This window comes from Eupeodes corollae, chromosome 1 (assembly GCF_945859685.1).
Source record: "Eupeodes corollae chromosome 1, idEupCoro1.1, whole genome shotgun sequence".
NCBI lineage: Eukaryota > Metazoa > Arthropoda > Insecta > Diptera > Syrphidae > Eupeodes > Eupeodes corollae.
Window position 1 is genome coordinate 22,267,404 of NC_079147.1, and position 15,084 is coordinate 22,282,487.

At 34.4% G+C, this 15,084-nt stretch overlaps 2 protein-coding genes across 5 annotated transcripts in view; one reads left to right on the top strand and one right to left on the bottom strand.

Moving 5' to 3' along the window:
- LOC129953500 (tyrosine-protein kinase Fer) overlaps window positions 1-15,084 on the top strand; it is a 159,078-nt gene that overhangs the window by 75,422 nt on the left and 68,572 nt on the right. The window lies entirely within an intron of this gene.
- On the bottom strand, window positions 9,587-10,341 carry LOC129953530 (general odorant-binding protein 99a-like). Its single transcript, XM_056066776.1, has 2 exons — window positions 10,195-10,341; window positions 9,587-10,121 (listed from the first exon to the last, which is right to left on the bottom strand). Exons 1-2 carry the CDS (start codon window positions 10,240-10,242, stop codon window positions 9,666-9,668), a joined length of 504 nt encoding a protein of 167 aa, XP_055922751.1. The 5' UTR covers window positions 10,243-10,341; the 3' UTR covers window positions 9,587-9,665.

Consider the following 15,084-nt stretch of genomic DNA (forward strand, 5'->3'; position numbering starts at 1 on the left):
TGGTATCCAAATGCGGGCTCTAAGATCTGCTAGGAATGTCTTCCATAGCGACAACCTCGAGCTTCGCACCTGGCCAAATTTCACCTAACCGGCTGACAGCGACGTTGTATAGGTCACAAGACCTCTGGTCGCCACAAACCATAAGTTTGACATGGCATTGATGCCAACGCTTGATCGCTTATGGAACGAAGTGGTCCTGGAAGGTCCTATAAAGGCTTTTAGAGAGTTTTCCATATCTGGAAGCACTCTCATTAGTAGTGGTAGGGCCATTTTTCACAACCCTGCCACTACTGAAATTAGGTATCGCTACCTTTATATTCTCGTTGCTACCAACAACAGAGGAGGGTCCGTGATTAGCAACTACTCCCTTCTCTGTGTTGGCCGCAGGAGATACGGCAGCAGGCTTTGACCCCAAGCTGCCGCCCGGTCCTGAAGAGATACCGGTTTCATTGTTTCTTTCATTTTTGGTTTTGGTGTTGTACGTCTTGGTCCCAAGAGATGCCAAGAAAAAAGGTCCATCTAAAAAGTAAAAGAATAATTTGTTTAAATTTTATAAAAAAATATTCTAATTTTCTTCAATTTGGATTTGGTTTGCGTTCAAAAGGTGAATTTGTGACAAACTATTTCTAACTTTGAAGTTTCTCAAAAAGGAAATGTGATTATGTATAATGTACGTATTTCTTGAATTTTAGTTCATTTAAGTAACTACTAAGGGTTTTAGTATACATGGATTTGGGTTGAAATGTGGTGTTATTTTTTTAATGTCCTGTGTTTTGACACTATTGAGGTGAATAAAAATTTGTACTTCTGTGTTCAGTGAGTAGATCCTAAAACCGTGGGCTCTTGTGTCGGGAATTGATCCATAATCTTAAAGATTTTGATGCCTTTATATTAATTTAAAGAATATATTATTTTTATTTATTAATTTAGCTCATAAACTCTAATTTTTTTTTTCTTTTCTTTTTTAGGTAAGTGTGCTAAACCACAAAATGTGTGAGTAAGTTACGATTCAAATCAAATTATAAACTTACCTTAAATTTAAGGGTGACCAAACTCAACATTCCATTTACCTCATAAAATTGGTGAAAATAATTTATTTGCCCTTCATGTGACATAGAAATGTTGACAGATAGTTATTTACCTAGGTTTTTCACCATTACTGGATTTACCATATTTTTATCTGCTGCCTTACTTTTAAACATTAAAAATGGCTGTCAAAGCATATTTCAAAATGATAATGGGATTGAACTTACTGAGTAGTCATCGAAAGCGAAAGAGAAACTTATATGGGTTGCAAGCTAGCAACAAAATATTGTTGAATGTGGATTTTGACGTAATGATTAAATTCACCTCAAATGTCAAAGATATGTTATATTGATAATGTCAATAGTTTTAAAAGTTGACATAAGTTTTATCTGAAATAATACACATGGAAATGTTCTACATTTAGTAGGAAGATGGCTCTTGACCTTGTTTGCAAAAAAATCATCAAGAAAATAATGCGAGTCAAAGCCAAGTTCATGACCAAGAGATACTCTTGGACACAACAGTAAACTTAAGCTGATTTGTTAAATGGAAGCCATCATTTGTTCAATCATGGCAGTAATCAATACGCTCAAAGACATCAAAATAATACACATTTCCTATACGCACATTCTTAACTTAAATCAAACAACCTTACGTCAAAAAATCGAAATACAAATCTGCATCTGACAGTACCATAAAAAGAGCCGTTCAATCAGATCTAATTTCGCTTCGCTAAACAACAAAAAAGAAAACAACATAAAATAAACAAAACAAAATAAATCATTAGCAATGTAAACAAGCGTCCAGCGAACAGTGAAGTGTTTTAATTTTAATCTTTTGCTATAAAGTTTCTTTAATTCTATTAATTTAGTTGACACGCAATACAATCAAATTAGGTGTATCCAAGGGCTTGTAGAGCTAATAGGGCATGAATGAGGCAATAGGCAAGGATATAAATGCTTATAGGTACATAATGTAACTGTTAATCTGTGATTGAAATGAGTAACTGAAGGTATTCAACATTATTTCATTGAATTGGCTGGTAGTCATTTGTGGAAATGGTCAAGAACGTTCTTGAGCTCTACTTTACCCTGAGTTGAGCTGTTTTAAAGAGAAGTGTCAAATTGATTTAACATTGACAGATTTTTGACACTTTATGTGTGAGTAATTTAATCCTGCGATTAAGCTAGATTCTTGGTGTAACCTGTGCAGTTATATCATGGTTAGATTCTGACATTGTCATGAAAAGTGCTTTCTCAAATTAGCCGTTTGGATTCGGCATTCAACTGTATGTAGGTCCCCTCCATCCGTGACAACATGACTCGCACACAGGAATGGTTGAGAGTTGTAAATCACTACGCCGCGCCCTAGTCATCAACGAACTGTTTATTTTTGTAAGATTCTGATATTTATTTATTTAAAACAATGACAATCACATTATTAGATTCAACTACTTGGTTATTTTGACAGTAGTTTTATAGTTTTTAATGTGTCAAAATGGTCGTCGTTAAGTTTTGTTTTAATTAGCTTTTTTGTTTGAATGATTAATTTGGCAGTTTTGATTACCTGGGTTCAATACAATAAATAATCGGCATAAATCGATTGACTTTTTTTTTAAAAACAAATTAGCGGAACATAAAGTTTGACAGTATGAGGAACAAGTCTTGCAAAATTCCATACAGCGGACAATGCAAATAAATATTTACCGAACGACGAAACATTTAACGATGGATTAATTTCACGAACAAATATATGTCAACTTAACATTTCATGACACTTGGAGTGACAGTTTCTTTTCTCTTTTTTGTTCTCAAAAACCTAAATGTCTAGATAGAGAAACAAAATTGAACAACAAATGACAGAACGTTAAGTAACATAATATCGTTCCTTTACCTTGAATGTATTATGAGGTAGGTATTCATTGATCGATTGAAATTAACACAGAACAGCACATCGTTGTGATACCATAAGGAATACCTATAAAAACATGCATACAGAATTACATGTTTATTTCAATTTTACTGGTTATTTGATGGTCAATACAGGGAGCCCTTGAGATTTGTCTTTTATTTTTGTTTTGCATTTTCTTAAACTAGTATAGGAACAAAAAACATACTCGTAAAATGAAGATGAAAATATGGTAGGCTAAAGGTATAAAAGTACTGGAATGAGTCTTACGTGGTTGCTCAATAGACCAGAAAGAACAAAATCTTTCAAGTTCTTCTTATTTGAAATATTTATCATAAAGACAATAAAGTGACAGCAAATTTGCAATAGCTCTATCTGTCAAAATATACCTGTGTGCACATTGCTCTACTAAATCTGTCAATTAAATGTATTTTACAATCGCAAAAATAAATCAATTTATTTTTGGTATAGATCTGTCAAATCAAAAAATGTTCTTGTTTTTGCATTCCATGGGGCAAAATCAATTGATTTTTGATTTAAGATCAAGCCGCAGATAATTGCGGATATTTCGGCAGATGTACTCCTCTTTGCAGTAATTCTAATAAAATTTTAAAAAAATTTTAAGCAGGAAATTTGACAGCTGTACTGCACTCTCTAAAACTTAAACATGTTTTTAATTGACAGCTGTCATTTGAGTTGAGTTTTCAAATTAGAGTTGAGTTTAAGTTACATTTGACGCCCAAGTAAAATTTCAGACCAAAGAAGAACAACATTTTCAAAATTTTAATTTGCACTTATGCACACACCTCTTTAAAAACAGTTCTAGAGGTAATTGTCAAACAAACTCAACGACTCAGTTTCAAATTCAATAACGGATGCCCCTTTTTCGTTTCGTAATCAGAGACGTTATTTTTAGATGATTGTGATCTAACCATCTGTCAATAAAATTGTAAGACTTTGTGACAAAATCCAAAAACCATGTGATCCTAAATGAGTTCATGAAAAATTAATTCGATATTGTCGGCTCATTGACAGCTATTGTCAGAGCACTGACGGTTCTTATAAAAACAAACAAGTACAATTTTGTGGTTAAAAACATTGTAGCTTTTTCATAATCAAACCGTCACATGTGATCCTAAGTTTGTTCATATAAAATTAATTCGATGTCAGCTCATTGACAGCTATTGTTAGAGAACTGACAACTGACGGATCTCACAACAACCAACAAGTACAAATTGGTGGTTAAAACAGTGTAGCTTTTCCATCATCTACTTTTTTTTTTGATTTTTTATGAATTTTTAACTTGCCCTTTAAGGAATTTCCTTAAGAAATAAAAACTTTCTTCAGTAAGGAAGGTTTAAAACGGAAGTCTACTTAGAAAAACGGATCAACAATACGATAAAAGCGCATATACGGACAGATATATGGCAAAGTAAAGACGGTAATTACCTTATCTACTTGATTATTTTAATACGACATGGAAAATACTATTGGCTGTTAAGTTCCTTAATCTTTTGCATACCTTTAGTAGAACTTAATACTACAAGAAATAATTAGTTTTAAAACTTGAATGACTTTACATTTCCATGTGAATAGTTTAAGTTCTGATAGAAGGTTAAAGATTTCCAGCTTAACCCAAGAAAGACTAATTTTCGATGGTTTTACATTGAAGTAGAAAGGTTTCTTTCTTGATTTTAAAGAAGTTAACAAAGGAGACATTTCTAGAAACAGAATTTAATTCTATGAAGACAGTTATAGATGTCATTGGGTTTCATCATTAAAACCAATTGTTGGAATTCCTTGACAGGTCGTTTATAACATAACACAGATAACTTTTCTAATCCTCACCCACAATGAATTGGTTTATCAGCAACATTTGCACTTTTAACAGGTTCATTTTCAACTGACCTGGTGGTGCCTTAAAACACAACCATTTTTGTAGTAAATATTAGTACTTTAAATGAATTGTTCGATTACTAAGCGGCTGATTATGCTATATGTAAAACATGCAACTCATACTATGACCCTTCAAATGTCAACTGAGTTTGACAGGTGTCAAATGCCGACAACTGGAAACAACAAAATGAATGATACTAATATATGGCTGCGTTCAATCTCAGACAGATACGGTATCCGGATACCTTTTTGTTAGTGTCTTAAGTGAAAAATATGAAATGTCAACAAAGGAATCTGAATGTATCCAAGAATTTCTGGGGTATGCAGGTATCTGACAGAACAGCTGATGAAGCAAATGGTTGAAATTCAAGAAATTTGGTTTCCCGGAATGTCTCTGTGGCCTGGCACCCAAATGAGGTGAATATTTAACTGTTCCGTCATCTCATTCAGAGATGATCGGCAATCGTAGAATATTTGAGAGTTTTTGGAGACAGACGCGCTAGATTTAAGAGCGGCTTGGCTGTCCGAGAAGATTCGTTTATCCTTGCAAGATATAATGTTTTCTTTGAGCCAGGATAATGCCTCTTTAATCGCCATTAGTTCTGCCTGGGATACACTACATTGATTGAAAAGTCTGTATGATAGACTGAGATTCAGTTGTTTCGAATAGATACTACTTCCAACTCAGTAATCTGTCTTTGAACCGTCTGTATAGAAGTGTACCGCATCGTGTTCCATGGGTCTCTCTTCTTCCCAGGATTATCTTGAAGGGATGGACACATGGAAGCTTTTACCGAATACCATTTTTAGGGTGGTATAGTCTAAGCGATCTGGGATAATTCTGAAATTGTCCAGTATTGTTACTGGTCCATTGAGAGGTGGCTCTAAGCCTTACACATGTGTTGGCAACCACCTTTTTTGAGAAGATGTCAAGTGGTGTTAGGTTTAAAAGCTCTCCCAGTGCTGCGGTTGGTGTTGAGCGAAGTGCTCCTGTGATGCACATACCTGCTGACCGCTGGACTTTGATGAGCTTATTTAGATTTACCATCTTGTCCAGTGCGGTCCACCATACGATAACTCCATAAATGAGTTATTTTTAGGGAAAAGCCCCATTTTGATCTTATGGCCTTTTTACAAGTAAAAAGCGCTACAGTAGCCTTTTTTACTCTTTCATCAATATTTGCCTTCCAATTTAGTTTCTTGTCTAAAATGAGGCCCTAAATATTAAGCTTGGTCAGAAAAGCTTTATGGTATTCCATTAATCTTGGGTGGGCTAATCTGAGGAATTTTGTACCTTCTGGAAAAGAGTATTAGTTCTGTTTTAAGTGGATTGACGTCCAAGCCACATTGCTTAGCCCATTTAAGGCATTTTGTAGGAGTTCCGAGAGAACTTAAGGGTGTTTCCCAGATACAGATATTGCAACGTCGTCAGCATAGGCAATCACCCTGAAACCTTCTGCTTCCAATGATGTTAGTAGGTCGCTTACTACCATGTTCCATAAAAGAGGCGAAAGGACCCCTCGATTCACCGATCTGGTGGTAGTAAAACTTCTCATGCTAGAAGTTACTATCCTGCTTTTGAGCATGAGACTTATAAGATCTATGAGTGATTTCTCTAATTTCAGGTTATCCATTGATGTTGTGATCGCCTGGTAACTGACGTTGTTGAAAGCTCCTTCAATATCTAGGAAAGCTACTAGGTTATTTTCTTTGTATTCGAGGGAATGAAGTGCTAACTCTACTGATTTTCCCTTAGAGTAATCATGTTGAGCTGTGGAAATGAGACATGGTTTTAAGTTATGTCTGATGTACATTTCAACTAATCTTTCCAAGGTTTTAAGAAGAAAGGATGATAAGCTGATTGGTCGTAGATCTTTAGGGTTAACTTGAGAGGGTTGCCCTGCTTTAGGAATGAAGACTACTTTAGTCATTCTCCAGGCTTTGAGAATATATCTCAACCTTACACAGCTTGTCCGAATGATTTCCAATGGTGGAATGATCATGTCTGAGTATTTTTGTAGTTCGGCTGAAATGATTCCGTCTGGTCCTGTAGATTTATAGGGATCAAAGCTGTCTATGGCCCAATGCAGTTTTTCCCGCATTATCAGATCAACTAAATCGCTTGTAGAAGCTTGAGACTCTGATGTTATGTCTTTGAGTATGTTAGAGCTATCTGGAAAGTGGGTGTCTAATAACAGATTAAGAGATTCTTCGTCTGTGATAGTCAACGTGCCTGCTTCTGTCTTTAAAGCACTGGGTATTGTTGGACTTTTTGAGATAATTTTCCTGAGTGTTGAGGCTTCTGAAGTATTTTCTATTTTACCACAAAAATTTCTCCAAGAAGACCTCTTACTCTTTCTTAATTCTTTTTATATTGCTTTACAGCTTGTTTGTATACGGGTAAGTCCCAGTCAGAAGGAGATCTAGTGTACTTAGATCTATTGAATAGTTTGCGGCGACAGCTCTTTCTGAATGGTTCTAGTTCTTTACGCCACCTATGAGGTTTTTTTTAACCCTTTAAAATGGTTACAGAGCATAAAGTTCTCATTGATTCATTGAAGGCTTCAGTGAGATGATTCACAGAAAGCTCTAGTTCATCTTTACTGGAGGAGCTTTTAAGAAGGTTGTGATCAATCAGTTGTGCCAATACCTGCCTATATCGCTCCCAGTTTGTATTACGGTGATTGCGAAAACCCCTATATGTATTTGCCACATCTTTGAGCTCAAACAGAATGTATCTGTGGTGTCTCCTGGAATTGGGCTCTCGTGGCCAAGATAAAAGGATATGAGCCAGTAGGTGGCTTCATCCGTTGTTAAGACAGCGGTGGTGGTGTCTTTGTCGCTGTAATTGGGGCGTAAAAATACGTTTCAGTCATTTTTTACTAACACGCATGACCTTGGTTCAACTTTCTCCGATGCATACAATAGTCCAGGCGGTGCCTAGGTAGACAAAGTCCTTAACTACCTCAAAGTTAAAGCTGTCCATAGTGACGTTTTGTCCAAGACGTCGTCGTTCAGTGTCCTTTTTTGACGACAGCATATACTTGGTCTTGCCCTCATTGACCACTAAACCCATCTTCTTCGCTTCCGTCACAATGCTCCACTGACATCACCCTTTGATCTTCCAATTATGTCAATATCATCTGCGTATCCGAGTAATTGGATGGATCTTTAGCAGATTGTGCCTCTAGTGTTGACGGTTGAATTTTGCACAATTCTTTCCAGAACGATGTTGAAGAAGTCGCATGACAGTGCATCGCCTTGTCTAAAACCTTTTTTGACATCAAGTGCATCGGGGAGATCTTTTCCGACCTTGATAGAGCAGCGTGCATTCTCCATCGTCATTCTGTACAAACGGATAAGTTTGTCAGGGATGCCAAAACTAGACATTGCTCGGTAGAGCTCTTCCCTAAAGATGTCATACGCGGCTTTAAAATCGATAAAGAGATGGTGGGTATCGATTTGAAGCTTCTGGGTTTTTTCCAAGATCTGCCGTAGAGTGAATATTTGGTCGATAGTGGACTTTCCTGGTCTGAAGCCACACTGATAAGGACCAATCAGGTTGTTGACGAATGGCTTCAGACGTTCACATAGTACGGCAGAGAGGATCTTATACGCAACGTTAAGGAGACTGATGCCTCTGTAGTTGGCGCAGTTTAGAGGGTTTCCTTTCTAATGTATCGGGCACACTATGCTGAGATTCCACTCATCGGGCATGCTTTCTTCCGACCATATTTTGCAGATGAGTTGGTGCATGCTCCGTACCAAGTCATCGCCTGCTGCTTTGAATAGTTCGTCAGCGATGCCGTCAGCTCCAACAGCTTTGTTTGACTTAAGTTTAGATATAGCTATCTTCACTTCGTCAAGGTCGGGTAGGCAGAATTGTAGGTCTGCGTCGCCGAGGTTGAGTAGTTCTATCTCCCTTACAGCGGAATTCGGTTCGTCATCGTCGTTATATAATTTGGAGAAGTGATCTTTCCAGATTCTCAGCACTTCTTGGATATCTGTAATATCTGCCTTGCAGCAGTTTAGGGCTGTCGCTAATTGTTCGGCTGCACGTGGTGTGTTAAGGGACCTAACATTCCACGTACATATCCGAAGTTCGTTGTCCTTATTTCGTTTGCGTGGGTTGTCAACAGTGAATCCGTCCGTATCCGAGGCTTGTTAGTGCTTCGAAACTTAAGGCATTTTTACGTGGCCAGGAAGTCACCCCGACGGCACAACCCCCAACCTGGAGGGCCAGATCCTTAGTATAACTCCAAGAAAGGGGAGCCGGATAAACCGCTCCTTACAGGCCTGGGCTCTGAATATGTCGAAGAAGCCCTATAAGGTGTTCACTAAAGTAATTTAACCTTACTGGAACTGTAGGCGCCACCGTTGATTCTATTTCGAGAATCAGTCCGCTGCCGCCTGGATAAGGAGAGGTGCCTTAGTGGAAACACCTCTCCCGCCCTCTCTCGTTTGCTGCCCCCAACAACTTTCCACTGGGGTTGGCACCCAATCTCCAGTTGAGGTACTAGGCACCCGATGTTCACCGCGGGGAGGTGAGAGTAGGAGTTTATAGACAGAGGTGGGTTTTGAGAAAAACCTGTGGACGCTTGTGTCCTCTTGAATGCACATGTCTACCATTTGAACATTTGAATTTGCCTTCAGTACACACAACTGTCAAAAACAAACAATTCCTCGAAATGACGCAATTTAAAATGTCATTTGGTCAAATTTAATGAAAATTAAAAAAAAAAACAGCTTTTGCTACTTAAATTGTCTCGTATTTATTTATTTATGTAAATATTAAACGACTCATCTACGACACAGATTAATCTTTGATCTCAACATCAATTCAATTTATTTTTTTGTATTTCTCTCGAAAACTGTTCATTCTTATCTTTGAGACACTTAAACCCTAAATAAGCACGTTTACATACATTTTGATTTTCATCCGCACTTTGAACACACTCTTTGATCATTTCAAGAAATTGACCAGATAAATCATCGCGAAAAATACGGGAAAACATCGATTCCTTATATAATTTTTCGACTTGAAATCCGGTGTCAGTTTCAAAAAATCCTTCCTTCTCCATAACGCATTTTACCAGGCAATTGCCTATTGGTGTGTCTTCAGGTAAATTGGGTGTATTGTAGTATTTAATTTCAGAATCGGGAATATTGAGCTCCTTAATGCATTCGTCAAAATGATTGCGACTGTCTCTTATTCGGCTCTGTTGACTTTCCGGGGACGCTGGCGCTGGCGGCAGCGGCGTTGTTGTAATTGTCGTATCATCAGATGTTACCTGTAATTTGTTTATAATTAAACTTGTTGTATATTAGTATAACTATTAAAATCTCCTTTTCTTAAAAACCTACCAAACTGGCAAAAATTGAAATGGTGATAATTGTTAAAAAGAATTTCATCTTAATGAGACAAGAGACTGCGTTCGAATGTTCTTGGTTTTGAGATTTTCAAACAACGCCAATAACAGCGGGGCTCTCAATTTGATTTCACGTTCTTTAGTAAATAAATACATTTGTAATCAGCTACAGTGTATCAAAGTTAGAATCTTGTTTCAAACTAAAATTTATAGCTTATTGCATATTTGGAGATCTCAAAAACATAACGATCAATTTTAAATCTTAAACCTTCTTTAAAATTATTATATTATTGAAAACCAATTATTAAATTTTTACTAGTTTTAGAAATATGATTTCGCTTACGTTAAACAATTTTAGCATGCACCTTAATATTCTTCTAAACTTAAAATGACGACTAAATCCTTTTAGTTAAAATTACTAAGTGGTTATTATAATTTTCAGTAATTGTTAAATCTCTTTGACGTCTAAGTTTTTGACATTTCAAATAATAGGAACGTTAATCAAAACAAGGTTTGTTTGCTTTGTTAACTCCCCATAGGATGTTATTGTAAAATTGAACATTTTGACATTTTTATTGACATTTCAAGGTCCCTAAAGTCAAAATCAATCAGTTTTGTATAGTTGTAAGCTTTAATGTTAAATTTTTAAATACATTTAAAAAAAAACTCTAGAAAACAGCAAATTATATAAAAATGATATCAATAATTTTCGATATAAATAAATTTCAGAGCAAAGGACTTAAAACTTTTTAAAAATCCAAGTGACAGCTTTCTTATATAAATTTGAGTCTTATTAAAAATATGGACTACAATAACATATATTTTAAGCGCATCAATTGCATGTTATCAGTGTGGGGCAGCTTCTTTTTATATTTTATGAACTGTCACATTTTAGAAGTGTTTAGATGAAAGGTTTCTAATGAAAAGTAATATGTATTTTACTAGTTGGGAAAAATTGACAACTTAAGGAAATTGCTGCCTGTTAAAATGACAAGACATGTTTAGATATCGAATATCAGTAAAGAATTTTTTTGGAATGTAAGTTTTAACTACAAAGATTTAAAACGTCAAAGTATTTCATACGAGTACGATTTTCATTTTGATAAACTGCACATAATTTACTTGTATATGATTTTGGATTGTTGTATTCACAGAAATTAAACTATAAAATACAAAAAGCCAAAGATTATCAATTTTTTGATATTTTTGATTTATTAAAAAAAAACGTACTTTATTTCTCAAGTTTTAGCATCTTGTTATTATCGCACCTTTTGATATGGTCACGAGTGAGTCACGACATTGTTGTTATAGTCGATTTAATTGTTTTAAAGTTAGACTTTTTGGTTTTGATAATTTTGTACAAACAATGTTTCAGAGAGATATTTAATCAAATACGATTCAATTCTGAATGTATTTGAACTTCAATCCAAAGTTAAGTCGTAAAGAGCTTATATAATATAAATTTTAGAGGATTTTAAATAAACAAAACACCAAGTTCAGATATCGGATTTAATACTGTTAGAAGCACCTTTTCAACAAGACCTTCAAAACAGCCTTTATCCTTGTTTTGGATAGTGACTGCAACCAATTGATTAAAAAAAAAAACGTTATTTAAAAGATTGTCAAACTGTCTGAATTCGTTCCTATTATCAACAAACACTTTTTTAGACACATCAAAGTCTCAGTCAATAGATTACAAAAAAAGAGGCTGGGATGCGACCCACACTGATAACTTCCCATCCCGTCTGTCGATTTGTCTTGCTTAAAAGTTTGTAGGTTTTCCTGTTTTGTTAAAAAAGTTGTCAGTTGAATTATTCTTAAAAAATTTAAAATTACGAACAATGTTTTTCATATAAAGAAGTAGTTTACTTTGAAAATCTAGTTTTGTAAATTGATTTTTAATAGAAAACAAATTCTTACAACTTTTAGTAGTATTTCTTATATTTTTACAAATTGGATGACTGCAATTAATTTGAGAGATATCAAGAACCGAACATCAATTTTTACCGAATTTGCGTACTATTTTTTGTATTTTGTTGGATTTTTACCAAAAATTGACTGAATGTCGAAAACTATATTTTATGTGAGATAAAATAAGTTTGAAGACAATATTTTTAATTCTTGAAAAGCTATTTGACTCGAAAGTAAATTTTTACTAAGTTTTAATATTGTTCTTTTTTAGGTTTTTATTTTTTATAAAAAACCTGTTAATTTGATTTTTATCAAAATTATACTGAATGTTGACAACAATGTTTTTGTTTAAATATGAAAGTAGTTTAAAGCCAATATCTAAAATTTTGAAAAAATATTTGAGTCAAAATTAAATTTTTACCAACTTTTGTTAAATTTTTGGTAAAAAAAACTGACAAATCGATTTTTTTTTGAAAATTTGACCAAATTTTCGAGGTAGCAAATTTTTTTTCTTCTGTTTTTTTGATTTATAAAATTTTATAAAAATTTAAATTTCAAAAAATATGCTTGTTTGGTATCACGTTAGCGTTTTTTTTAAACTGCTAAGGTACAAAAACCACTACCACAATTTTGTATAACAAAATTTATTGCAGTCTCTGCTGGTGCTTGAGGTATGGACGAAGAAAAAAACGTTGCGAACGTACGAACGTACGGACGCACAGACATCTTTCTAAAAATCTTTTATTTCGACTCTAGGGACCTTGAACGTCGAGAAATGTCAGAATTTTCAATTTGACAAATCAGACCCATTACAATAACTTCCTATGGGAAGTTAAAAACAAATTGATTTTATTTAAAAATTTCTTGTTGTTAGAATTGAGCAAGATTCAAAGTTGACTTTTAAGTGACTATATTTTGACACACGCTTAGTGATTTTCGATGACAGAAAAATATTTTTCATATAATTTTATATGGGTTTTTCTATGAGTAAACTCAGATTTTGTATTAGTGTAAAGAGCCTTGCACATGAGAGCTAAGAACGAATGAACGAACAGACGAACAAACGTGATTTTACACATTTTAAAAAGTCAATTTCGAACAAAAACACAATTAAATTATAAGAAACCAATTGACACTTATGTTAGAATAATAAAATTTGCATTTTGTTCTCTAAAACAAGCCAATTTTGTAAAAACAATTTCTTAGCAACGAATTGCAATGTGGTTGCTACGAACTGTCAAACTCTATTCGCGTTCCACATACAATCCACTCTGCAACGAATAAATTGTTCGCGCTCAACTTAACCTCAAAATTATATCTCTCTTATTTTGATTTTTTTAAAGGGTAATTATAAATTGACAGTTCGTCGCTGTCTGCGAATAGAAACAAAGCTCATGTGAAGGAAAAGTCAAAATATGCGAACATCCACAGTTCGCAGTTCGTAGCTCATGTGCAAGATACTTAAGTTCGTGTACGTTTTACCGAAATTGGAATAGCTATCAAATTTCCATCTAAACATTTAAAAGAAATTGTAATAGTAGTTAAGATTTTCAAATTTGATCTGAAATCAAAAATAAATCAATTTATTTTGCCCATGGATTGCAAAAACAGGGTAAATATCGGCATTGGAAGATCAAGAACAGGAATAAATTGATTTTATTAACCAATGGAAAACCCCATAAGTTAAGAATTTTAGATTCATGTTTTATCTTCGTGTTGGTGCTGTCAACTTGTCAAATAACGTTTCAGATCTGTCATATGTTTTCAAGCGTTTTCAAGCAATGTCAAAAAATTGTTCAAATGATCAACAATGAATTTAATTCCCACGTAAGCCCGCCTGCAAGTATTTGTTTCTTCATTTGCATATTTAATGTACTCTTCAATCTTAGTTAGAAATTCTGTAGAACTAGATTAATCTTTTGTAAGGTCCACCCATTATTTGTTTATATATAACTTTTTTATTGAAATCCGGTGTCATTCTTGAAAGCACCTACCTTCTCAAGGCAGCATTTTACGAAACAATGTCCTGTAGCATTATCAAAGGAATCATTATCAAAATTCATGTTTTTATAATTTTTCATCTCACAATATGGTATTTAAAAATCATTAGGACACTCTTCTCTGTATCTCTGGTAAGCTTTATGGCTGAAACACAACACACGCTTCAGCTTTGGCTTCAACTGCGTTACGTTGGACCTGCTTCAAGGTTGCTTTGAATGACACTTCTAATATGACATTTCTAAAATGCCACTTCTGTCATTAGCAGTTTTTATTTTCCTTAAAATAAAAAAAAATATTAGTTTCGAAATCGAAAAAATGAAATTTATGGCTGGAGTAGCTAACGCAGCCTTAAATTACCAATGTGAATCCCTCCAAAAGCAAATGTATTTTGTTTGTTGACTTTTTTACAGCTGTTGAGCTGTGAGACAAAGCAAATGTTCAGCAAATTTGAGCAAATTCGGAGCTTCCGTTTGGAGTCACATTACGTCATTTGCTTACGATTGCCAAATGAAACGTGAGGTCGAAGCTTCATTGTGATAGCATGCATTGAATTCCTATGACTGAACTCATAAACGACGTCAGGCAAAGCCGAAGTTGAAGCGTGTTTGTGTTTCAGCCATTATATATCGGTTCTTGTTCCATTGGATTAGCCGTTGTCTGTCATTGATAATTTTTTAATTTTTATTTTTGTAACGAATATTTTCATCAAATTTTACCCATTTGGCTAATATACCAATAATAATAATAATAGAAATAGAAAATGTCATTTTAATAAAATAATTATTTCTACGAAACAAAACTATAAAACATATTGACGACGAACAATACTAATCTATTTTTAAACTAATGCAATAATTCGCGAGTTTCAAGGATGAAGAGTTATCAGTACAATGATTTATCAGCAAACATTTTTACAATGAATTATCAGTATACATTATTTTTTGTTCTTTATTGTTTAAGTCAAAGAAAATCA

Excerpts from the sequence above, each read along its gene's own strand:
- LOC129953530 (XM_056066776.1), bottom strand. The coding sequence starts at position 10,242 with ATGAAATTCTTTTTAACAATTATCACCATTTCAATTTTTGCCAGTTTG. Across the intron at positions 10,122-10,194 it reads TTTCAATTTTTGCCAGTTTG|GTAACATCTGATGATACGAC; the intron begins GTAGGTTTTTAA and ends AACAAATTACAG.